The 25,616-nt window shown below is 39.6% G+C and overlaps 1 protein-coding gene across 14 annotated transcripts in view; it reads left to right on the top strand.

Annotated features, from left to right (window-relative positions):
- Positions 1-25,616, top strand: part of LOC124720011 (basement membrane-specific heparan sulfate proteoglycan core protein) — an 801,341-nt gene that overhangs the window by 490,338 nt on the left and 285,387 nt on the right. For 12 of the 14 annotated variants that reach the window (XM_047245254.1, XM_047245262.1, XM_047245258.1 and 9 more), the window contains 3 exons: positions 962-1,105; positions 8,382-8,498; positions 18,434-18,661. In XM_047245254.1, coding sequence (XP_047101210.1) covers positions 962-1,105; positions 8,382-8,498; positions 18,434-18,661 — 489 coding nt within the window. The remainder of the gene's footprint in view (positions 1-961; positions 1,106-8,381; positions 8,499-18,433; positions 18,662-25,616) is intronic. The other 2 variants (XM_047245259.1, XM_047245253.1) reach the window with 2 other exon arrangements.

Here is a 25,616-nt window from a genome sequence, read left to right as displayed (position 1 = left end):
CTCATCTTTTGAGTTCTTTGCCATCTCTGACAGAACTACAACGTCATTGGCAAACCTTTTTATTTCTGCTCCCTGAACCTTCCCCTCTCCAGATTTCACCGTGGTTTCCTTTACTGCTTGCTGTATGTACAAATTAAATAACTTGAGGAATCGGCTACATCCCTGCCTCACTCCCTTCCCAATTACCACTTCCCTGACATGTTCTTTGATTTTTCAGTCTGATTTCTGTACAAGTTCTTTATAGTTTGTAATCACTCATTCTGTCTTAGCCAAAAGAAAAAGTTTCCCCCATATAAATTACATTCGCAAAGATTTAACTGTCTATGTAGATCCTTCAATAAGTTACGTCACGACTTCTGGTATCCAGTTCTGTCGACATTCACATTTCTAATATTGAGTTTTCCAAGTGCCATCAAAGGATGCCACTAACATATTACTCCACAATCCTCTTCTACTACTTACAACTTTCAATGCTTCAGTTATAAATTCACAGAACTGATAATACATACACAAAAAACACATCTTCTATTCTCGTCACTTCTCACTTTCAATAGAACTAATATTTCCTCAACTGTAATAACTTATTTCGCACGTGGGACGTAACCTGACCGTCACCTTACGCCACTTCTAACCCACTGATGTCTCTCAAATGTCTGCCAAGTGTGTGCAGTCTAATTGGGGGCTCCACGACTATTGGCGCTGAACTGCCACGTCTGGAACCTCATAGGAAGTCAACGATATGCCAGTCACTGGCAGTAGGTGGCTGTTATCGATTATTAATAAGTGTAACCGTAATAGTACCCTTACAGCATATCCCTGAGAATGCCACTGAGAGGAATGGATAGACTGACATGTTATCTGTGCTGAGCCTTGCGCACCGCTTAATGGTCGTGGTGTTTCTGCTTGTTCCCCCACCTGCACCTGCGCCTCTGCCTGTGCTGTCTGCCGTTGCACCCAAAAGCGGAACCTTCGCCGCCGGACAGTGGTTCGGCAACCACCTGTGCACCATCCCAGTTCACGTGCCGGGACGGGACGTGCATCGAGGCCAGCCGCCACTGTGACAGGACATTCGACTGCCCCGACTACTCGGATGAGGAGAGATGTGGTGAGTTATGAGATTCGGTGCGGCGGCACTCGACTTACGGGAGCTGTAAGATCGACAAAGTCTCTGCGGGTATACTTTACTAGATCTCTGAGAGTCAGTCAGGAAGTAAGACCTCATTTTTTAAAAAAAATTTAATTTGCAAGAAAAATAAATGCCGATACATAAGATGACACTGTCCGATACACTAGGGGAATACGGCTTGAGGAAACATTGCAGAGACCGATGACCGTAGCAGTCTGGTCCCTTTAATCCCACAAACATTGCAGAAACGAAGTCCAAAATTAAATTCCATGGAGAAATTTCGACCATCTGAAATCAAATCTGGTGTAAGGCAAGATGATGGGCCCACCCAATGCTCTTCAATGTTTTTTTTTTCTTTTTGCTGATCTTATCTCATCTCTTCAAGTGGTCAACATACTAATTTGGATTTGGAAGTGTTAGTGATACAGCCTCCCAGAGGATGGAATTTATGTACCCCATCTGCCTATGTCTAGTGTTACCTGTGTGAAAATGTGAGACATTTTCGAAATGTTTGTGAATTGTGCAACTTAGGTGGGACATGAGTACCAGCACATTACTCATGCAGTTGGATGTGGGAAACTGCCTAAAATCCATATCCAGGCACCTAGCAACTAGTGCTTATCGTTAACACACTAGGTGAATTCAGTTTGTGGCTGGGGCTCCTCCCTGAATCCGGGAGGCAGCTTGCTAACATGTGCTGCCATCTGGGTGGGTAATGCTCTTCAACTGTTTTTTGGGAAAGGCAGTAAGGGAATGGAAATTTTGACTTCAAGAAAAAGGAACCCAAGAAATCAGAGTGGGATATAAAAGCTCAAATGTCAAACTGAACAGCTTTTGCAGATTATTTAGCAATATTTTCTGAAAGCATCAGTGCAGCAATTGACCCTGCTGAAAGAGTTACTGTAAAAGGCTGGCTTACAAATTTCTTTTCTGAAGGCAAAATTCGTAATGAACTTTAAAAATGCCCCAAATTTCCTAAGTGCCAGATACATTACAGACAACAGAGTGAATAAATTTAAATACTTAGGTAAAGAAACAAACAAAAATAGAGCCCATAAAATGGAAATGAAAAAATACTTTACAATTAACTAAGGACACATACAATAAAACAATTACGCTCAGTAAATACAAAAATCCATTACTACAGTATAACCAGGGTTCCTTCAGACAGCAGATTGTTTAGCCCTCAACAAAAAGGGAGAAATTGAAGAGTAGGAGAAAAAGGAATGGAAGGTACTATGGAAAATACTAGGTCTAAGAAAAGTTGAAAGTACACGGATGAAAAAAAGGAATGATGAAATCAGCACCCAAACAATAAAACTGTTTGATGCTGTCAGGAAACAGAGAATTTCGTTTTATTGGCTCTTGGTTAGAATGATCCCAGAAAGATTGACTAAAAAGATATCTGAGACTTTTGAAACTCAAAGTAGTTGGTTCAGGGCAAAGCGCATCACCGTATGAACAGGTGAAAGAAGAAAAGCACCGAATGAAAGAACTGTTAACACCGGAAATTAGAAAAGAAGAGAAAGTCATGACAAAGTTACTTTACATAGCCCATAGACGTCTGAACTCAAAGAAAGAAAGATCGATAACAGCTGCAACATTCACCCACGAAAAACATAGGCCTCGAGTCGCTGGCTGGCCGCTGCGTCCCGATTGTACCAGTGAACTATGTTCGCACATCAGCTTCTCTTACTGCGATGAATTCGTCGTTTAACGGTGCTGATGCCCACCATAGTTTCTCCACACACACGTTCTTCAGCATTTTTGTGATTTGACGTGTCACCTCCTGCAGCAAGGAATTCAGTCACAGAACACTGTCTTTTTTACGTGCGTCAGTGTCGGCCATTTTCTAAACTTACCCAGTGTCGTCGTCATCTGATGATATAGGTGGCTGTTAGTGGAGTGGGCTGTAGAAGGTGGTTTGCAGAAGTGCACCAAATTATTATTACTACATTATCGTCTTAATCAAGGAGAAAAAAATGAGGTATTACTTTCTGCTTGGCTGTAGTATGCGGGGTCCCCAAAACTGAGTTAAGTAAACACGTTTCTCAGTAGTGCTTCTAATAGACATGCCCTATGTTTGTATGCTACACAACGCCCGGGAGACAAAAACCAAAAGTTAGGAAACCGAATGTGGCATGCCCTGTTACATGTTAGACCTGAGTCGATATGCTAGCCCGATGAAATATGGTATCATTTCTACAAGCGTGCATTTGCCTCTTAAAAATGCCGTAGGGTGGGTATAGAACTTATAAATTATCCAGCGATGCAGAATATAGGATTCTTGCCAACCAGTTCTACTTTTGCTATGCAGGAAATATCGTTATGTGTGTATCGTGGTTCGCTTTCATATATGGAAATTTGGTGTCGTTAACCTGTATTCCATTGTTATACAATCATTGGATAATATATTTTGCTGTTTTATTGGCGTTACCGGTATTCAATTTACATGATCGATTTCGAAATTAATCAGTTAAACCTTCAGATGTGCTATGAGTAAAACATAAATCAACAGTGAATAGAAGCTCATTTGCATAATTTCGAAATCAATCGTGTGAATTAAATACCATCAATAAAACACCTGAATGGGTTATGCAATAACAGTACTATGTTAATTTATGCATCTCCTTCCTTCAAATAAGGATAACATGGACATTTCATCAGAAGAAAAAAGGAAATAAATGTCTTGTTCTTTACTTCAATCCACATAAAATCGTTTCGTCCACATTAGCTAACTTAAACTTGACAACCCAAGCATAAAATTGTTGAGCATTTACAAAGGAGCCAATATCGATTATGAAAGGCGACATCCGCCAGTTTGAACCACACTTCAGTAATTGATAGCGGAGCGTTTCTACGAGTTAGCGGAAGAATTATTGGGAAATATATGAAAATCGAATTTGGAAGCCCAATGTGTACGTAGTAACTCCAACATCGACTATGTCGATTTTCTCTTCCACAATCGATTTTCTCTCTCATGTAGGCGGTCAATCTTTGAGAAACGTGTTTAGGCTGTTGGATTATTCATAAAAAATATCGCCTGATCTAGATGGCGCGTAGCGATTTGTGCACCAAAGAGCAACAAGGAAGCAAGAATCTAATCACCGCCTACATTTAATATAAGAGAAACAGCTGGTTGTGCTGACTGAATCGGAAACTGTAACAGGTGGTAACCAGAGGCGGTTTGTGTTAAACGATTAAGGATTGTAAAACAGACATTTGGCCAGGCTAGCAAAATCGATTCAGGATACACATGTAATCACCACAGCCAGCAACGATTTCCGAAATTCGATTTTCGTCTTCGGAAGCGTGTGTCGCATTTTAAGGATGACAATATACGCAGTAAATAAAGCTCGAAAATAATTGAAATTTATCCAAAGCACCGCTGTAATGTGAGGGAGTTTCTGTTCTCTGATGTTGGCTCATCTGCCATTTTAAAACATTGTACCACATTTGAACAAGGTTGACAGGTAAACGGATTAGGCGGGATTACCTCGATTTTCCTATAAAAAAACTAGATGCTGGGTAAACTGTAAGGATACGTAAAAATTCCGATCACGCTATATACTCTCTTCTTCCTGTGAGTGATTAAAACTAACAGACAGTCTTGTAAACGTAACTAAATTAAAATGTTCAGCTTTTAATCAGAAGAGAGCTAAGTTGGCGAACCTGCACGGCCATTACCGCGAACTCGCTGAGAGCCAGAATTCGTTCTGAACAATTGGTGGTTGTTGCCGTGCTGTAACAGTTGCAGTATTTCTGTATTAATGGATTCGTCGTCAGATAACGAAACCAATGAAGCGCCACTGCGGAAAAACAAGCTAAAGTTAACATTGAAAAAGAGCTTTAATAATGATGGGCGTAAGCTTTATTCGCGGCTTAACAAAGGTAAGTGTGATAATACTGCTCACTATACGACCCCCAAATATTTTAGTGTGTAGCACATAGTGCCCCCATTCGCAAATTAAAAATGTTCTTGCTTTACTTCTCACGGAAACTACTAGGGGAAGTGACATACAGAAGCGTCGTTTGCTTTTAATTCGGCGTGATGTACTTACATTTCAGTGGACTGCCGCGGCAGTTGATTCCCACTATTGTTTTTCAATTCCAGCACATCTCGGCAATATATTCGTACCGATGCACAGAGTCAACAAAAATGATTTCGTCAGTGCTAGGGCTGTATTCAAAAGGTAGAACAATTAAACAGTTGAATGACGCTCTGTAATCTGCTTCTCCCGTTGCAACCAAGAAAGGGCGAGTAGAAACTTGCCCACAAGTGCGCTATTTATCCCGTGAAGAAGCAGCGCTACAATACCTCTCATTTAAGAGCAATGGTAGTGGAACATCTGGTAGAACGTGGTAGGACTCAAAAGTGAGTTTAGCTAGCCATCTTCATTGCCCACGGTTATCGCTGGACCGACAGCAGCTCAACATATTTAAATAAAAGCACTCAGGACAGAACACTGTATTACTTTGTGTTTAGACTCTCCAGAATTCTGAAGATGGCCCATAACATACATAGCAGCACACTGATGTGGGATAACAGAAAATTAGGATAAGTTAAAAAGGTCCCAAAAGTTTTCTATGATGCACTTTTGAGCCATTGTTGCTCCTAGATGTGTGTTTTAAGCCTGTGGTGGATATGTCTGTGCTTTGATTACAAATCTGTTTTCTCCTGAGAAGAACAATTGTTCGACAGAAGAAGTCATCTTTGTGAAGGAGGAGTCTAATGCATAATAATTTTCGGAGAATAGTTTGCTACTGCAGAATAATTCGTGTGAAAAAGTGGCAGTGGTTTCCTGCATTCCCTCGCAATACCAACGTGACTGAATCTTCGGAAGAAACATATAGCACTAAAAGCAACAGTGGCAGTGATGAAGGCTTTCAGCGAACTGAATGCATTCCAGGTTTGCTGTTTTTTTACTTCTGCCCTATTTCAGATGCAGAGGCAACATAAAAGATTGTGTTGTGAGAATAATACTTGAGCTGAAGATTGCACATTACCAGCCCACAGAGAGAGTGCATTTGGGGAACAGCAGTGGATATACTTTTTGTATGTCAAATGCTTGTAGTAGTCCTGAAAGCAGTTGCAACTGTGGTGGGTTCAGTTGTAACGCTTGAACTTATTCTAGATTGCAGTAGCCTGCTGTGAACATTTAGCTACAACAAAGTAAATGGTGTTCGTAATTCACAGTAGTTTTATGCTGAGTGTGCTTCATGGGCATACATTAATCAAGTTGTATTTGTGTATGTGTGTAAGACGTGTTATTAGCTGTTCTAAAAATCCCTCCTTTTTTTCCCTGTTGTGTGATTAAAAAGTGGTGTCGTAAGTCATACGGGCTGGGCAGGCATATAAAAAAATTGTCAGTAACGTTCATTTGTGTCCTCAGCACATCCAAGGTTATTTCAGTCGACTGTGCAAATTAAAGCTGTGTTCGTGTTTGTGTACCGAATGCACTTTGATGGCTTATTCGTGGCCTAGATGCTAGGCATACATATTTTGTGGTGCATGCCATATGAGTGAATATGTTTCGCACATCATTTTGTGCTCGGGTCTTACACCAAGAAATTGGTCAAATGATTTGCACAATAAGTATCACAGGCATGCTAAATATGAATGTGCCCAAATCTTTAGTTAAAGTCATTAATAAGAATTACCTGTAGTCGACATTTCTTAGATCATATTGTCGACTTGTTTATGCAAACTTTGCCCACTAGATTTGTGAAAGGCGGCATTAATTTGCTCTTGTATTTTTAATTTTCGTGATGAAACTGAAGTCGATTAAAAATGACAATAATTCCCACTTGACAATAAAAGATTATCATTGTAAATAAAGAATTGATGTAACTTAGTCATTACAACTTAATAATGTATTGCCAATACTTCAGATTTTAAACATTAATTGAACAAATTTTAATAATCAGTGTATATTCACAGAGGTTTCTAAATATATTTGTTGTTGTTAAGTCAGTATTTAAATGTTGGGATAAAAATTGATATCTTTATCGGTAGAATGACAGATATAAAGGAGAAACTTCAAACTGAAGTGGCTCAGACACACATATATGATAAGAATATTGATGAAAAACGGTTCAAATGTAGGCCCTGATATGTTCAGTATTCAGCAGTAGATTTGCACATTAAGGCCATAAATTTTTATCTGATAATCGGTTTACGTATCTTGAACATATGGATGTATATTTTTGCATGTTACATATATAACTTTTTTTCTACTGCTTGATAGCATATATGGATGTCGTTTGTGTCAGATGATGCTTGGTCCTTGTTGGTGACCTTTCTTACTTGGCATCATTTCCTTAATTTTGAAGTTACTGTTATGTGAAGACCATTTCATAAAATACTCTTAGAGATTTCCTATGATAATACTAGCTTAGATTTTGCTATAAATGTGTTGCTAGTTGGCAGTAGTGAGGCAGGTTACATATCATTGATCTGTGGTGCTTTTTTTCCCATCAATCTAAGAGTAGTGGATCTTTTCTCTGGGGTTGTTGATGTTCTGTACATTATCTGAATTCGAAACTTGCATCCAACCATTGTATACATTAAAATGACAAGTGGGGAAGATCAGCAAGTTCTACACCTGAAACACTTATATGCTGGTAGAAATACTGTTTCAAAATTGTTTTAACTGTTTCTTGGAAACATTTTTGTAGCAGTAGGCTAATAGAGTAGACATGTAGAGTTTACAGACTGCCTGTTCAGTTCTACGAAAACTTCCAAAATTTAACCATTTTATTTGTGGAATTAAAGCTATTCAGTTCAGAATTTATGGCACGAGAGTTAATTGCACGATTTGCTCCCCTCTGCTGTTAATTTTGTAATTTGGCCACCATATCAGCACCACATCAGTGACCTTGTAAGTTGCACCATACCCTGTACTGTAGAACCAGGCATGCATGTATTATTGGCCATTTTTTAAAAATTCTTTGACTTTATCTTTGTGACTGCATTTAAAAAGCAGTTTGTCAGATTTGCACATGTATTTAGTGTATGTGGTGAAGTGCCTGGGAGAACCCTCAGCATAGCAGCACCCTTTTATTTGGCACTGCATTGGTTTTAATTTTTCATTTCTCACGTATGCTTTTTTTTTTTTTTTTTTTTTTTTTTTTTTCCCCACCCCTTTCTTTTTCCGTCCCCGCACCCACATTCCTGTTGACCTTTGCGCTCTACGCACATTTCCTCCAACCACCAAAAATTTCTCTGCACTCAACGGGAACTTCCCACCGAAAGAGGGAGTGTGCGTCCCGGGTGAGTTCCCCTGTGCCGACGGAAGTCAGTGTGTGCCAGAGTACCAGCGGTGCGACAGACAACGCAACTGCAGGGACGGGTCCGACGAGGAAGACTGTGGTAGGTGTCTGCACGCATTCACTCGTCCATAGCGACAGCGTCCGTCCTCTAAATGTCGTCCGGAAACTGTGTGTGTGTGAGGGCAAGGGGGGGAGGGGGGGGGGGGGTCAGCACAGCAACATAGGAGAGGGAGTCAAACTTTGAGCCAAAACTCTCTGGAGGACTTATTTTCCAGGGAAAATCTTAATTCCAGCTGACAAATGTCATGGTTTGAAAATAATTTATTTTCCGGCACTCTCACCCACAATTTCAGTACCTTTCTCGGCTGTCACCTGCCATCTGCAGGTTGTGACAGATGCCATAGTTCACTCTAACCACTGAGGAAACCACATTGTCGGCTGATGACCTCTAATTGGTGAGTGATGGTCAAAACTGATAAAGTCATACTGAAATTGTGTGTCTTTCTGCCAGAAAATAAATCATTTTCAAAATGAGCTTTTGATAGTCAGTGGAATCTCCAGTAGGACTGAAATGTCGTTTGTTCCAGAATGGTAATTTTTTTTCATAAAATTGGAAATATAAATGGATAAAATAAAATCGATGAAGGATAGTTGGAGGACTGGTACAAATCATATTTCCAGATATCTCTTTGGGAAAGAGATACAAATCACCTGCTTTGGTAGCTGACTGACATGATGGGAATTTAATGGACTGAGTGAAACCAAATGAAAACTCCAACCTTGTAAAATACAAAATTATATTTTTTGTTATTATGGCAAAAACAATGAAAACTCCAAGCTTTCAAAATATAGCATTACTTTTTTTTGCTTAGTGAAAAATAGAGAGAGGTCGTGGTTGGAGTACGTGTGCTTATTTAGGAGAGTTGTAGAGTTTGACAAAACAATATTCTGCATATATACACAGAAAGACCTGTATTATATGAATATGCAATTGCCAAACAACCACTGGAAGCAGCCACAATCACACCTATTAAATAATCTGAAAATATGCGTGTAGAGTGACCTAAAGTGGAATGAAGACAGGAAAGCGGTTGTAGGAATAGCAAATGCCAGGTTGAGGTTCGTTGGGAGAATTCTTGGGCAATTTAGTCCACACATGAAGAAGGTTCCATACAAAACTCTTGTAGTTGACTATGCTTCTTCATCTGAGAGCCTTAAAGTACATGGAATAGAGAAGTTCCAAACCAGAGCAGCACATTTTGTCACTAATTCATTCTGTAAGGGTGAATGCATCACAGAGATGCTTATCCTGCTCCAATGGCCAAAGCTACCAGAGAAGAAGTGTGCGTCATAGTGTAATTTACTGTTGAAATGCCAAGAGTGGAGGAGGAAATTAGTGTTTAACGCTCCGTCGACAATGAGGTCATTAGAGATGGAGCATAAGCTGAGAATAGGGAAGGGTGGAGAAGAAGCTCGGCCATGCCCTTTCAAAGGAACCATCCCGGCATTTGCCTGAAGTGATCAAGGGAAATCTTGGAAAACCTAAATCAGGATGGCCAGATGCGGGTTTGAACTGTCTCCCTCGCGAATGTGTATCCACTGTGCTAACCATTGCACCACTTCGCTCAGTAACTGCCAAAAGTGGACACTCCTAGAAGAGTCAGTCAACATATCACTTTCTCCTACATTTATTTTGTGAAAACACCCTGAAGGTAAAATGAGAGGTTTGAGCTCAAGCAGAGGCTTACCAAGAATCCTTCTCCCTGCAAACAATTTGTGAGTGGAACAGGGAGTTAGAGAAATTGTAGCGGTAGCAAAAGTACTCTCTGTCACTTACTGTAAGGTATGTGTGTTAATATACCTATGGATCTAAAAATAGTTTCCATCCTAAATGGCAGTTTTGAAAGCTTGGTGTTTCCATTCTGATTAGAACAGCTAGGTAATCAGATAGAAATAAAAGTGCCAATGAAATAAAGGGAATGTGGATTATATAGGACACATTCGATGCAGTTGTGATGTGTGTTGGTATATGTGGTTGAGTTGCCGACCACATCTGTCTGTGTACCTCTGACAGAGCTACATTGTTTCTGTGAACACTTGTGATTTCTCGAAAAATTCACATTGGCGTGGTGAGTACACTAATGTGGGAACCGTGCGAAAATCAGCACTCAAAACATTACTTCCCTGACACTAATGTAGCATTTGGTGTGTACTTAATGTAAGTAGATGCTTGTTAATGGGTTTTAAGTATGGTGGTGGTTTGTGTATATATATGTACAGTTGTGTCTGAAGCACAGAATGTCTGTAGCAGGGAATACTTGTATGGGGTGATGTGGGCGGCCTGTTTTAAGAAATTGCTTGAGCACATGGGTTTTAATGCCAGTTTGCATTGTGTCTTTTCAAATCAGTGGCAAGGATGGTAAATATTCCTTACTCATCAAATTATTCCCTTCTTCTGAACACAAAATGAAACTTCAGAAGTTGCGGAGAATGGACAGAGATTTAATTTGTCAGACAAATGCTGTTATGGTTTTCAGTCCACTTACTTTTGCTGTATCCCATTCACACATTACCTCCCCAGCCTTAGTCTCGTGAGAATGGGACTTCAATCTGTTTTGAACCACAGGTGATGATGTGAAGTCTTTCTGCATGTTATGAATGACTGTCTGGTCAATTCATGTGTTGAGTAAGGTCTGTTTATCACTTATTGTTTTTGATTTTTGTAAATAATTTTTAATTTACCAATATTTTGTTTCAGCATTCATAGTTAGCAACCATAAAATGATACTCAGTGTGGCATAATTACTGTATGGCAGAACCTTTACACAAAATGAAAAGTGTAGAGAAGCTGTGCGCAACATGTGTCACAGTGCCTCTTTTGCTTTCTAATTAGGTACACACATACAAAGCAGATAGATGTACATGTACAGAACAAATGAAAGACGATGTCTTTTTATGGATTAAATCAAATATGAAAAAGTTTCTTGCCGTGGCTGCATCTGCATACATGTGTATAGCTTCATGTTGCCCCTAGGGATATCTGATTCCCACAGTACTTTTGTACAAATAATGAGTCAAGTGTATACCAATTTGGTTGAAATTGCTTTTACGTCATCTCTTTCTATTCCCACCGTCAGCCACAGGACGCTAAAGGGTGCATTAATGTCACAGTAAGTTTTTTCTGTCTTACTTGGACCAAGTTTGGTAGAAATTGCTTTGTTCATTACAGAGACAATCTGATATGTCACTGTCCGTGCCCCCTCCCCATACACCGCCACTCCTAGAGGTACAGATTCATCGGTACTGTTACGATGAACCTAGCGACCCCGACAACTGTGGATTCGATACTAATATCGGTTGTTATTGAATAGTTCCATATGTCACGGCTTCTCACTTCCACACCAACGTAGGGATGGTAGGGGTATACTACCTCGACAGTAGTGTATGCAAATAATTATGCAAATAATGAGATCCTTATATACAAAATTGGGTTGGAATCGCTCCAGACATTCCTAAGTTTTACTGCTTTGTCACTCTCTTTTCAGCCCCATGTCCACCACTAGGGGAGGTTGGTGATTTGCACCTCCTCAGAAACCTTTGTGTGCGCACAGCTCACCAACGCCTCGTTACAGTCGGATGAGTGGTATAGGAATGCACAAGAGACAAACAAACAGATAATGATTTTTATATATTACCTTTTATTTTTAATATAATAGAGGGAAACATTCCACGCGGGAAAAATATATTTAAAAACAAAGATGATGTGACTTACCATACATAAGCGCTGGCAGGTCGATAGATACACAAACAAACACATACATACACACAAAATTCTAGCTTTTGCAACCAATGGTTGCTTCGTCGGGAAAGAGGGAAGGAGAGGTAAAGATGAAAGGATGTGGGTTTTAAGGGAGAGGGTAAGGAGTCATTCCAATCCCAGGAGCGGAAAGACTTACCTTAGGGGGAAAAAAGGACAGGTATACACTCGCACACACACACAATCCATCTGCACATACACAGACACAAGCAGACATTTGTAAAGGCAAAGAGTTTGGGCATAGATGTCAGTCGAGGCGGAAGTACAGAGGCAAAGATGTTGTTGAAAGACAGGTGAGGTATGAGCGGCGGCAACTTGAAATTGGCGGAGGTTGAGGCCTGGCAGATAACTAGAACAGAGGATATACTGAAGGGAATTTTGTGTGTATGTATGTGTTTGTTTGTGTATCTATCGACCTGCTAGCACTTACGTATGGTAAGTCACATCATCTTTGTTTTAAATACCTTTTATTTTTAGTTTGAGATAGCTGCAAATGCAGATTTACAGGAGCAGTATGTAAACTTTTATGAGACTTGACATAGTCTAGTTTTGGGAGCATGCAGTCTTAATTTTTGATGTAAATTTTGCCTCAGTTGCAAATTTATACAAGAATAGCTGGTTTCAATTGATCAGGCAGTCCTCTTCAGATCATTAAAAACCTCATGTTAGTAACTCGCCACGTGTATTGTTAGAATGTAGTGTGTTATTAAAACTGTTGTGCATTGTGTGATGCTATTTTTTAATACACGGGCAAATGCCCATCCTCCAGTGAGTGCAATTTTGATCAATATGATAAACTAATCATATGACTGTGTGCACCTTTGGATCCTCCATTTGATGGATGCTGCTTATATCTTGAAAAGTATCATCAAAGAATGTACAGCATTCTTAATGGCACGGTAGGACTTACTGTAATGTGATGAAGTACTCGCTGTAAAGAGGTTTTAGTTATCTAAAACTAATTGCCTGATTGATCTAAACTGGTCTCTTTGCAATCTAGACATATGGATTTCATAGAGTATAGAATATTTTGCCTCAGTTGCGAATCTTTTGTTCTATCACAATCTGTTTGACCTAGAAGCTCGTATTCAAATGTTACATAATATCCAAAACAGAAAACCAGGCAACTGTAGGAGGTCATATTGAAAGAAACTAGTATAAAGAAAGTAAATGAAAGCTGCCCACTGTTTGTGTCAGCAGACATTGTACCATATTTCATGATGCTACAACTAAAGCCCATCTGATATGGAGTACTATTCGCCATAAGTTTGCCTGGTGGCACACTTGCAGAGATGACAGCCTGCTCGCACATCTGAGTTTTCGTGAGGTGTAAGATGGAGCACGGGACGTGGCACACTCGATGACTGCGTGAACAGCAAGGCCTGAAATCCAGATGATCTTCAGTCTTTCTCAAGCAATTTTAAAGACACTATTGCAATTTTTTAAAACACTATTCAGTATATAAATATGATTCTTGCACCTCTCATATCTTCGTCCCATCACTAATGCACAGGTACTGAATAAAATTAGGAGAGAAAAGTGCTTTGTTTTTATAAGGCTATGTATTTAAACATGCACATGACCCTTATCTGTGATTTGAAATTTAAATTGGAAGACCAGTTGAACAGAGTAGGTAGTGTCTTGTAAATAGGGTAGAAAATAAACATAGACAAAAACAGTGGTAATAGAATGAAGTTGAACCAAATCAGGTGATTCTGAGGGAATTAGATTAGGGAATGTGTCGCTGAGAGTAGTAGATGAATTTTCATTTTTGAGCAGCAAAATAATTTATGGTGACCAAAGTAGAGAGAATATAAAATACAGACTGGCAGTAGCAAGAAAGAAGAATTTTTTAACATCGAGTATAAATTTAAGTGTTAGAAAGCCATTTCTAGTATTTGTCAGGATTGTACCCTTATACGGAATTGAAATGTGTGTGATAAGTAGTTCAGATGAGAATAGAATCTTGTGAAAAGTGGTTCTACAGAAGAATGCTGAAGGTTAGATGAGTAGGTCTAAAGATAAATGAGGATGAATCTAACTGGGGATTAAAGAAGTTTACCATGCAACTTGACCTTAAAAAAAAAAAAGAAGAAGAAGAAGAAGAAGAAGAAGAAAAGAAAAACCACTTTATAGGAGGAATGATTGTCAGTGTGATAATTTAAGGAAGTTGTGTGTGTGTGTGTGTGTGTGTGTGCGTGCGGGGGGGGGGGGGGGGGGTGAACTTCGAATGTGTAGAGGGAAACATAGATGTGAATACAGTAAGCAAGTTCAGACAGATGTGTGCTACAGTAGTTAGGTAGAGGTGATGTGGCTTGCACATGGTAGACCGGTGTGGACAGCTGCATCACACCAGCCTTCTTGCTGAAAACCATAACCATGTAGTACAAGTGGTAGGCAACTGGTATAATCATTTGTTGGTGACTGTTTTTCAATATGGCACTGGCAGCTTTGATGTTAATTGCTTCGTAACGCACGAGGATGCCCATTCTTTTATCATACCCAGTATAACCTGTGCCATGTCAAAATTTTCCAAACCACAAAAATACATATAATTGGGACAAACATTCACCTTATGCCCAGTACAATGTATTAATAGTTGTGTTGGTAATTTTGCCACTTTGAAAATAAAACTATGTAGCCTACCGCCGTGTGAAAGGCACTTCTATTACAACTGTATATGATAGATCTTAATGCACAAATTTCTAAAGAGATGGCAAGTAAAATCTTACATTTGAATAAAATGAGTATGGTAACAATGATTAGAAGGCTCCATAGTATATAGCTACAATGTCGCCATTAGGTGGCCCCATTGCTATTAAATCAGTCATAAAGTAATTTTGCCACACTGTGTATTTGTACAGTTTGGAGAATTAGGTTACGATACTGATTTTGATTTTGTTCTGCGAGTGGTTTCGCCAAGTGGTAAGCTTGAAACTGTTTTGTTAGTATTTCTTTTGGTTACTGATTTAACAAAATTTAACTTGCAGAAACCTTGTTAGACTATGAATTGGCAAACACTCTTTTGTTGATTTAGTTTTTGATCAGATAATTTTTATGTGTTGGCACTGTTGTTTTAACATAATGTTGGGTTTGTTAGCCATATAATCAGTTTATCAGTTTCAGGTGGACATACTTTTTTATGTAATTATATTTGTGGTAGAGGAGCCATGCTTTACTGTGTATTACATTGTAATCTTTGCTTTACTAAACATTCCTGTCCGTACAAGCTGGTTTTCACATCTATGTTCTTGCGTTACCTTATTTGAAACAAACATTACTCTGCAATTTTGCACAAATCAAGGTGAAAAGGGATGTATATTAATCAAAACATTGTGCAGAGTGAAAATCTCATTCTGGAAACATCCCCCAGGCTGTGGCTAAGCCATGTCTCCGCAATATCCTTTCTTTCAGGAGTGCTAGTTCTGCAAGGTTCGCAGGAGAGCTTCTGTAAAGCTTGGAAGGTAGGAGACGAGGTACTGGCAGAAGTAAGGCTGTGAGTACCAGGCGTGAGTCGTGCTTCGGTAGCTCAGATGGTAGAGCACTTGCCCGCGAAAGGCAAAGGTCCCGAGTTCGAGTCTCGGTCGGGCACACAGTTTTAATCTGCCAGGAAGTTTCAAAACATTGTTGTTCGTGTATTTATTATAGCTATGCAATAATAGCAAAGAGTTAGCTGGGTCACCCATTGTGCACCCTCTATCTGCTTGTGAGGTAATGTGATGGCTCTAGTTTCGCACAGTTCTCTTAAAATACCACACTTCAGTTGTTTTTTATGTGATGACAAAAGCTTGAATATTTTCTTCCCTTAGGTAGTGTGAGCATTGTTTATAAGTTTGTCAAAAAGATGCAGTCATGTAATTTGAGTTCTTGAGACTGTAAACAATGTTTAACAGTAAATGTTTTAGAGTGCCTGCCCATGTCTTCACAATTAACTTCTTTAAATAAGGGCTTGGTGAACAAAATATTCTAAATTAAAGGAAACATGAGGATTTCCTTCTATAAATGAGAGAAGATAACCCTGTATGTCATGCTAAACTGGCTGTTCAATTCTCCTGAAACTGTATTCAAATGGGTGCCCTAGACACTTTTATCAGGTGCTGTAAGCAGTAACCTTTGACATGAGTGCTGCCTGAACTGCAAGAGAAAGTACATCTAAGAGTATTTTACCTCACAAAGATGGCTTGGTCATTTGTCATAATGTAGTACAAAAGGATGGAACTGTCAGTCTGGCTTAACATTAAAAGTAAATTAAATCTCTTAGTGAAGTGTGTATGTCATAGTTAATCTTCCAATAGAAGGCATGTTCACACATGGAATAATTGGTGAAAATGTTTATACAAATTTAGCTGCTTTGTTAAAATGACAGACGGTAGTGTTTACACTGTGTTTTTCTAAAATGCTGTGACGTGGAAAACTGTAGCAGAAATTTTATGAGAGACAAGAGCACAGTGAATCACAGTTGTGTTTTTCATATATGTATCAAACCTTCACTGTTCAGGCTTTGGAACTAAAATGGGGAGAAATGTAAAACTGCTTTAATTAAATTATAAAGTGCATCACTACATAAACGTTGTTCAGATTGCAAACGTTTCCATGGAGAAATAAAGGCATTATTGAGTTCTAAAATTGATTGTTACATACGGGTCACGATATGCTGTTACAGATTCACGCACCTTTGACAACCGTACGGGAAAGAAACATTGCCCTTAAAAATAAGCTTTGACCTAAGCGCAATAATTGTTTCACCATCCCAGCACTATGGCTCTCAATCACCTAAGTTATAATTCTGTGTGTAAACATCATCTTCTCTTTATTACCGAAAATTGTGTAGAAGGGGTTTGAAAAGAAGTATTCCTTATTTTGAGAGGTGGTAGTATGGACGAAGACAAGAACAAAATGTCCATTAAATACCAGCTACAAAACACATACTTTATGAGCTATGAGCACTTGTTCATCTTTGGTACTGTGAACACATCTCTTCTGCTGAAGAAGTAGTCATAGCTCATAAAGTCGCATTGTAGAGTGTATGTTTACTAGACTTTTTTCCTTGTTTTCATTCGTACTACCACCTCTCAGAATGAAAACCAAACACCATGTATATGGGTGCCCCTCCTAAGACAGGTGAGGCACGTTTTCTCTGGTGTTTTGGCAGATATTTTCAATTTCATTTTTGCAGCTTGTAGCCGGACTAAGCTCAAGCAAGTACTGCTCATCATGTCTTTCATGCAACCACTTTTGATGGAAAGTGTTAGTTCATTTCCTGTTGCAAACAAAATGATTTTTAAAATGGAATTTTCCATGGACGGTCACTGAGCCACCCCTAATTAGTCTATTGCAATATTTGCTTTATATATAAACAGGGACATCCTTAAGAGAGGGAGAAGTTTATATGAAGAATTATAACTTAGTTGAATGAGAACCACAACACTGGGATGATGAAACAGTTGTTATGTCGAGGTCAAAGTCATTTTATAAATAATGCTGGGAAAATGCAGCCAATCTAAAAAGGAGACTGCTTACAAATCTTGTGTGTCCCATTGTAAAATATTTTTCAGGTTTACTAACAGGAGAGTGTCACAGAAATGTTGAAATGTGTCCTGGCATACTATTGAATACAGACACAAATTATCCCCTGAAAATCTGCTTACAAAAATCCACGAACAAGTTTTAAGTGAAGAATCCAGAGATATTCTTCAGACCCCTATCGCTCCCACAGGGACTGCAAAGGCAGGATGAGACTAATTACAGTGAGCACAGAGGTGTTTAAGCAGTCATTCTTCTCCCAGTAATGGGAGTGGAACAGAAACCCTAATGTGTGGTACAGTATTAAGCACCCCCTGCCGTGCACGTTGCAGTGGTTTGCAGAATTTGTAGGTTAGTTTATGTACTGTATATGAGGTGAGGTGCAAGTTCAGAGATGTGAAATCTACAGAACAAAAAGGAAAAATGTTCTTCCAATTGTAATTGGTCCAGGCACCGAATGCACACACACACATTTTTATAAATATAATATTGTGAAATGTGATCAGGAATGCAGTATCTTTGGGATGTACTGTATCAGATCTGCTACAACCTTGGCAAGGGGCAATAGAACCGTACTGATTTGGCAGAACATTTTTTCTTAAGTTCACTGGACAGTGCAGATATAACCCAACTCCTTGCCAAAAGTAACTACCACACCATCTGTGATGTGACCTCCCCTTTTGGGAAACCTGTAGAAGGCTGCGCGGACAACCAGTTCGAGTGCAACGACGGCACTTGCATCGACCTGGCGAGGCAGTGCAACGGCTTCCCGGAGTGCCGCGATGGCAGCGACGAGTTCAACTGCCCCGACACTGACTTTGACCCCGAGGTGCCTGGCGGAGGCTACACCACTCTGCCCGATTTCAGCCGCTCCCCGGATTCCACCGAGTATCCGACTGGCGCTCCGCCGGTAGACGAAGAAGGTGCTTACAACTACTGCTGTGTTCCAAAGTATAAACGTTTCCCTAATTTTTCTTGTTTTCCATTGAGTGAATGGTGCAGCCTTTGACACTTTTGACTGATACAGCATTTGCCAGTTGTGTACTTTGGTGTACTGTATGGATACCACAGGGCTGATAAATAAAAATCTTTACCAGCTGATCTTCTTTCCTTACAGTATCTTGAACTCTGTTATGACCGTGAATTGTTCCGGCATCATTCATACGTAGTTGAAGTGGCATCTGGAATAACGTAGGAAAAAAAAATTGGTGGCTGGCCACCTGAAATGACATCTCATCTTGTCTTTATTCAGTTATGAAATGAGACACATTTTTTCTTTTTATTTTATACTGATTTCAAGCAGACAGCCTGAAATCCATTACTATCAACATGACTTCCACGACAGTCACTTCACAGATGAAAATGTTGCATCAGTTCTCACAAAATTTCAATATTGAACTGTACACCTTTGTTGCTGTGTAAACAGACATTTATGAAACTAATTTCGTGATGCCGGTTTCAAGAAATGAGTTTTTCAACTCAGTGTCTTCGTGTAAACTAAACTCTACTCTGATGTCGTTACACTGCGTTGACACACTATCTGCCCACCCTCCCAACCCCATGTTATTAGTTGTTAAGTGAGTTGAATGGCACAGCATTTGAAACCTCAGTCCTTCAGGTCTATACTTTGTTCCACTTTACCTGTGGAGAACCCTGGAGATGGGAACAGTGGTGGCTGCATCGTAATTGGCACCTGAAACTGACAAGGATGAAAATATGTCATAATAGAACCAAAAACATTTAACTTCTCAGTAAATTGGGCTCTACAAACAACCCATTTCAGGCAGTCACTTCAGTATGAAATAATGTATTTGAAATGTGAACTTTCGTTCAACTCTCTGTCTATTTGGGGTCTAATTTTACGTAAACACATATGCTGTTTATGAGTCGTAACATGAACATTTCTCGACCAACGTGTGGTTACGGTTACTAGGTGATCACGTAATTGGGCCACGAATCGGAAAAGAAAATATGATGGGTGAGGATACCTTCGATTCATGTTGCTCGATCTTCCAGGACTGCATGAAAGTGCAGTATGTGCAGAATGTGGTGATGCACGATGGAATACCTTCACATTTTGCTGCTGATGTAAGATGATATCTAATATACAACTACAACCCAGGATTAACACACACAGCAGGGCCTGTGCCCTGGCCTCCAGGATAACCTGATCTCAATACTCTGGATTTTCATGTCTCGGGTCATCTCGGAAGTCAACTGTACAACATTCCCATTGATACAGTTGAAGGACTGCAGCAGCGAATTACTCAGCCTTATCAAGATTTCCGAGGTGGTATGGGGGCGTTGAATACAGTTCACAACTCTTCGCAGTATTGTGTCCAAATACAAAAATGACACCTGGGACACCTCCTTGAACAGGTATAATTGTACAGTAAATTGTAACATGGAACACACACTGAAGAAGTATTGTATTTCTTGTTAAGGGAGGCCATAGATTAAATTTGAGACCAATTAGATGGAGACTTGGATCATAAAATTCACGTTTCAACTGTGCTAACTAGGACAATATCTGTATGAAGTCAGTGGCAGCTCAAAACCACATGCACTCAGTTATTTCGCAAAAGGATCATTTGCGGACCACTGTCTACTGGGGCATGTTAGCTTCTGTTATTGTGTACTTTTACCCATCTCAGTCTTCGCCATCAGTTGTGATATACCCTCTATGCCTTCCCATTTTCAGTGTTCACATGCATTTCTCGAACTGCCAATAAGGCAGAACCTGTCCAGTTGTATCTGTATTTTTTGCTGGTCTTTGCCCATCCAGTAGATTTGTTTTAAAGGGTCATACAGCATGTCCTAAACTTTTAGCGTAAAAGTTATACAGATGGTAAAGGTTCCAAGAAAGAGTGCCTTTAGGTTAGAGACTAGTGCTCAGAAATGAAAGTTAAGTTTTTTACTTTTGTATCCAGTTCGCAACTAACAGCTACAGTTTAAGCTCGTGGCAAGAGTTCAAAGTGATGATGAATAGTGTCAGTGCATTGGTTACTCTGGCACGTAAAAATGTTCCCACAGTATCAGAAAATTTCCAGTTCTCTGTTGTATAATCAAACATATTACTGTTACCACTTTATAAGAGGTACCTACAACTTACAACAATGTGCTTAAGTAAGAGAGAATAATATTCAGGTATACTAGTACTCAAATAGTTTCTATACTCACAGTTCTAGTTGCTAGAGGTGCATGGGGGAAAATTACAAAATCAGAAACTGAAGGTGCAAATGCTCCTGGAGGATTTTAGGACCTAGAGCTATGTAGAATTTTCAGTTGCAAAGTTAATAGAGAACAGAACACCATGAACGAGTAGAGATAGGACATTCATATTCGCAGGACATGTGCATTAGTATGTTCTGCAGTAATGATTAACATTTGAACCAAGTTGGCCTGTGGGTTCAAGGTGAACATGCACATTGCGGCGCAACACCACCTACTGGTAAAATGTGCCTGTGGCTCTTGTTGTTGCTATAAACTGAAGGTAACAGATCAGTGTGACTCGAGTAGACGTGCACACATACATGTGAACTGCGGTGTCATATCAGTGAGTTGTCTGCCTGCTTAGCTGGCTGGTAACATGCTCGCCTCCCATGCAAACGGGCCCAGGTTCGATTCCCCGTCGGGTTGGAGATTTTCTCTGCTTGGGGACTGGGTGTTGTGTCGTCCTCACCATCATTTCATCGCATCACAGATCACGCAAGCCTCCCAATGTGGCGTCAACTGAAATAAGACTCGAACTTGGCGGTCGAACTTCCACGGATGGGGCCTCCTGGCCAGAGATGCCATAAGCTCATTTCCATCAGTGAGTTTGAAAGAGGATGCATTATTGGCATAAGAGAATATGTTGCAGCCATCTGGGAAATTGCTGCTCTTGGGGGACAAAGTGTTTTGGCAGTGTAATGGGTGTGTGCAGAATGGTTCACGGAAGGCCGTAGAAAAAGACGACGTGGGTCAGGCCGCACCACCGAGACCACCTCCCGAGAAGATTGACACCTCATCTGGATAGCATTTCGGGACAGATCTGTGTTCTCCTTGGCTCTGGTGCAACAGTGTAACACACTATACACTATCGGGGGTGATAGTCTGTTGCCGTTTTTTACACTGTGGGTTACATTTGCGTTGTCCACTTCTCTGCCTACCTTTGACAAATGTGCAGAAACATGCTAGACGGGGAAAATGATGACCTCATTTTCGTTCGCCGCAGACAGGGAGAGCGCCATCGCAGTGACTGCATTCGCACAACACATAAAGCGCCAACTCGAAGCCTTTTGGTGTGGGATGCTATTGGGACCATTTTTCAGCAAGACAATGCATGATCACATGTTGTTGAACAAACCCGTGCTATCTTGGTGTTTCAGGATGTCAGCCTTTTGCCACGATCCGCCAGGTCACCAGACTTACCACATGCTGAACTGAGCTGACTGAAATGCCAATCATTTCTGCAGAACATAATACTGTACCATGTCCTGTGAATATGAACATTGTGTCTCTAGTCATTCAAGGTGTTCTGTTTTTCCTGAACATTAGTGTAGTTGTGAGATCTCACAAGGAACAGTTTTTGGGACACTTGCAACTAGTGAGGATATTTCAGAGTGATACTATAGTGTACATCTTTGTGGTGTGGCACGATACAGGCTCACTTTGCCATCCCATATTTTTTGGGGATGGGGGGCAGGGGGGTGGCATTTGCACCATTGGCACTTAACAATATGCCTATTATATTTCTCATCTTCCATAGGAGTATGTGAAGCCAAAAATATTTTGCCCCGGGTCAAGTTGACATGTAACGTAGATAATGCAGATTGAGAAATTTATAAACAAGACAGTTAAAGAATTAATAAAAAAAGGAGGGAGTGTTTGAATAAATAACATATTACAGAGAGAAGTTCCTACCTAGTGTGCCTGAATACTTCATGTTTATCACCCGACTTTTTAAACTTTGCTGGAAGCCTATTGAAAAAGAAACCTGCTGAAGAGTGCACACAGATTTCTGTATAATGTCTTTTCCCGATTTTGTCATAGGTGGCACTGTCGAGCATTTACAATGATATGAAACAACTTATTTAAGAAAACATAATAGGAAAATATTATTATAACAAGTTTATAGTCTGTTAACATTCACGTACTTATAAGATCAATGTTTTACAAGCAACAGCTTAAAAATAATAACATCGTGGTAGGGCTCTGTAACCATTATTATGATCTCAACCAGGTAGAATAGCCCCTAATTTTTCTGAAGGAAAAAAAATGGTTTTTATGTCTACAACAAGGCAGGGAAAATTTGCTGGCATATGCCTACAAAACAAAACTGTTTTCTCCACCAGATTCAAAGAGGACTCAAATATAACTGAGAATGTGGTGTTTGAGAATGTAGTGCACGTCTGCATAATTACAATCATAACACAAGCAACAGTGAGGAATATTAGAAGGTACTGGAAAAAAGACATTTTTAGGTAATTTTAGGTGTTTGCTCTAATGTGCGAGAAGTACATATTTTTAGCTTTGTCAACCCCATTGCGATGTACATAAATTTTATTTTGTTCTCTCTGCCCCCACAGTGGCTGATTTCAACCAGCAGATAAATAACACAAATTTAGATACGTTACTCATATTGTTGATAACAAACTGTTGATTCTCTTACTTTCAAGTGTGACACATTCCTACAAGGATTTTGTCATTTTTAACCTGTTTCTGTTCCATCATAAAACATTGCCTCTTGCAAGTATGTGAATGGCAGAGGCACGTAAGCCTAAATTGCAGTACCACAATAAAGCAGGTACAACTGAAAGTGGAAAAAAATAGCATTTAAAGAACTTATACAGGTGTCATACCTGCATTACAGGAAGTAAGGTGTTAAGGAAGTGTTATTTAAGTGCAAATCGGTGCCGGCCGGAGTGGCCGTGCGTTTCTAGGCGCTACAGTCTGGAGCCGTGAGACCGCTACACGGTCGCAGGTTCGAATCCTGCCTTGGGCATAGATGTGTGTGATGTCCTTAGGTTAGTTAAGTTTAAGTAGTTCTCAGTTCTAGGGGACTGATGACCTCAGAAGTTGAGTCCCATAGTGCTCAGAGCCATTTGAACCATTTTTTTTTTTTTTTTTTTTTTTGCAAATCGGTAGCAATGTTGGCTTTTTGTAAAGGTAGTGCCACTGATGTCACTGTAAGAGAACATAATAAGTTTACAACCACGCACTGCTCGCATCGATCGTACAAACATTATACTACCTGACCATTGGTTCGTTATTTCAAACTAGTCAATGTAGAACCCTCTATCATCTGTATTCATTTGAGACTTCTGTATGACTAATTTCATGTCCATTTCTTCGTAGAAAAATTACCACATTCTATGGTAGTACACACGTCTTCATCTAAGATTTCTTCTTGTGATAATTTGGTGACCACCTTGCTGCTTAGGTACAGACTTTTCCATTTGCTTGCTATCACATTGCTCTATAGTTCTTACAGGGCATGACTGTATGTAAAAAGTCTGTAGAAAGGAGTCTCAAGACCTCCGTTGGTATCAACTGAGTTCATTGGTATTTGGAAAAGGGCACTATATTTCTTCGTTTTACTAATCGACCTTAAACTTTGATTGTCACATATGAATCTCTTTCTTCTGATTAAAGTCTGGCCATAGTTTGTCATATATTTCCACTCTGTTGTATTCCTTAATACTCCTTTATATGTTGTATTATAGTAATAATAATAATAATAATAATAATAATAATAATAATCCAATTTATTGCTTATATTGGTGATTCCATGTTCTATATTAACAGCTTCTGGTTAATAGTATACATTTAATTTAATTGTCATGTATATTTTAGTTATGTGTATACATATGTGAATAGTTGTTGAGTAAAATTTGTATGTACAAATTGTATTTACCTGTATAAGTTTTCAGTTCAGGGTTGGTGACCTGTAAGTAAACTGAGCCTAATCCATTTATCTCACACTCGTTTCTGGATTTCCCCATTTGTAGTGAGTTTTACTCGGCCTGTGTAGTAATGACGTACACGTGGCTGATTTGTTTAATTAACGTGTCCTATGAGTGTTATGGATTGTGGGTTGGTGTGTTATTTATACTAACTGGCAAGTTTTAGTCACAGTTAATATTTTTGGTGTGAGATATTTGTTAAATTTCTGTTGTTTGGTGTGTGTTTTCCCTGTCTGTTGGAGGTGAGTGACTCACAGCATATATTGTGGTGGTGATATGTTGGCTCACATAACAGGCCAAATGGAACCTTGTGTGGAAGAAGGGCAAGCACTAATCATTGTGTGGTTTTCTATGTATCATAATGTAGAAAATGGCAATAACAGTTTCTGATTTGTGGTGTTGTGAAATCACTTACAGTTCGTTACACCCACCCTTCTCATCACGACTGATACTTGTGCGTTAATTGAGAAAGGTGTTTTGTGAGCCAAATCAAATGCAATCTATTGTACCACTGCATAAAATAAATGCTCTCCACCCTATATACTTGCACTGAGTGAGGTGACACAGTAGTTAGCACACTGTGCTCACGTTCAGGATGACGACGGTTCACTCCTGCATCTGGTCATCCAAATTTAGGTTTTCTATTATTTTCTTAAATCAGTCAAAACAAATGCGAGATGCTTCCTTTGAAAAGAAATGGCCAATTTTCTTCCCCCATCCTTGACACATTCCCAGCAGCTTGTGCCCCATTTTCAATTACCCCATTGTCGATGGGACATTAAACCTTAACCTTAATTTCTTCCTTCCTTACTCATATGCGTTCCAAACTCCTTTTCCTTTTTTAATAGTGTAGCTGTTCTTGATGTACAAACAGACCCGCTACAATGATAATAATTCAATGTTTAATGGCTGGAATAAATATCTGGCACAG

This window comes from Schistocerca piceifrons, chromosome 11 (genome assembly GCF_021461385.2).
Source record: "Schistocerca piceifrons isolate TAMUIC-IGC-003096 chromosome 11, iqSchPice1.1, whole genome shotgun sequence".
NCBI classification, from domain to species: Eukaryota; Metazoa; Arthropoda; class Insecta; order Orthoptera; family Acrididae; genus Schistocerca; species Schistocerca piceifrons.
Note: the sequence above shows the minus strand (reverse complement) of the source record. Positions and strands in the feature narration are given on the sequence as shown.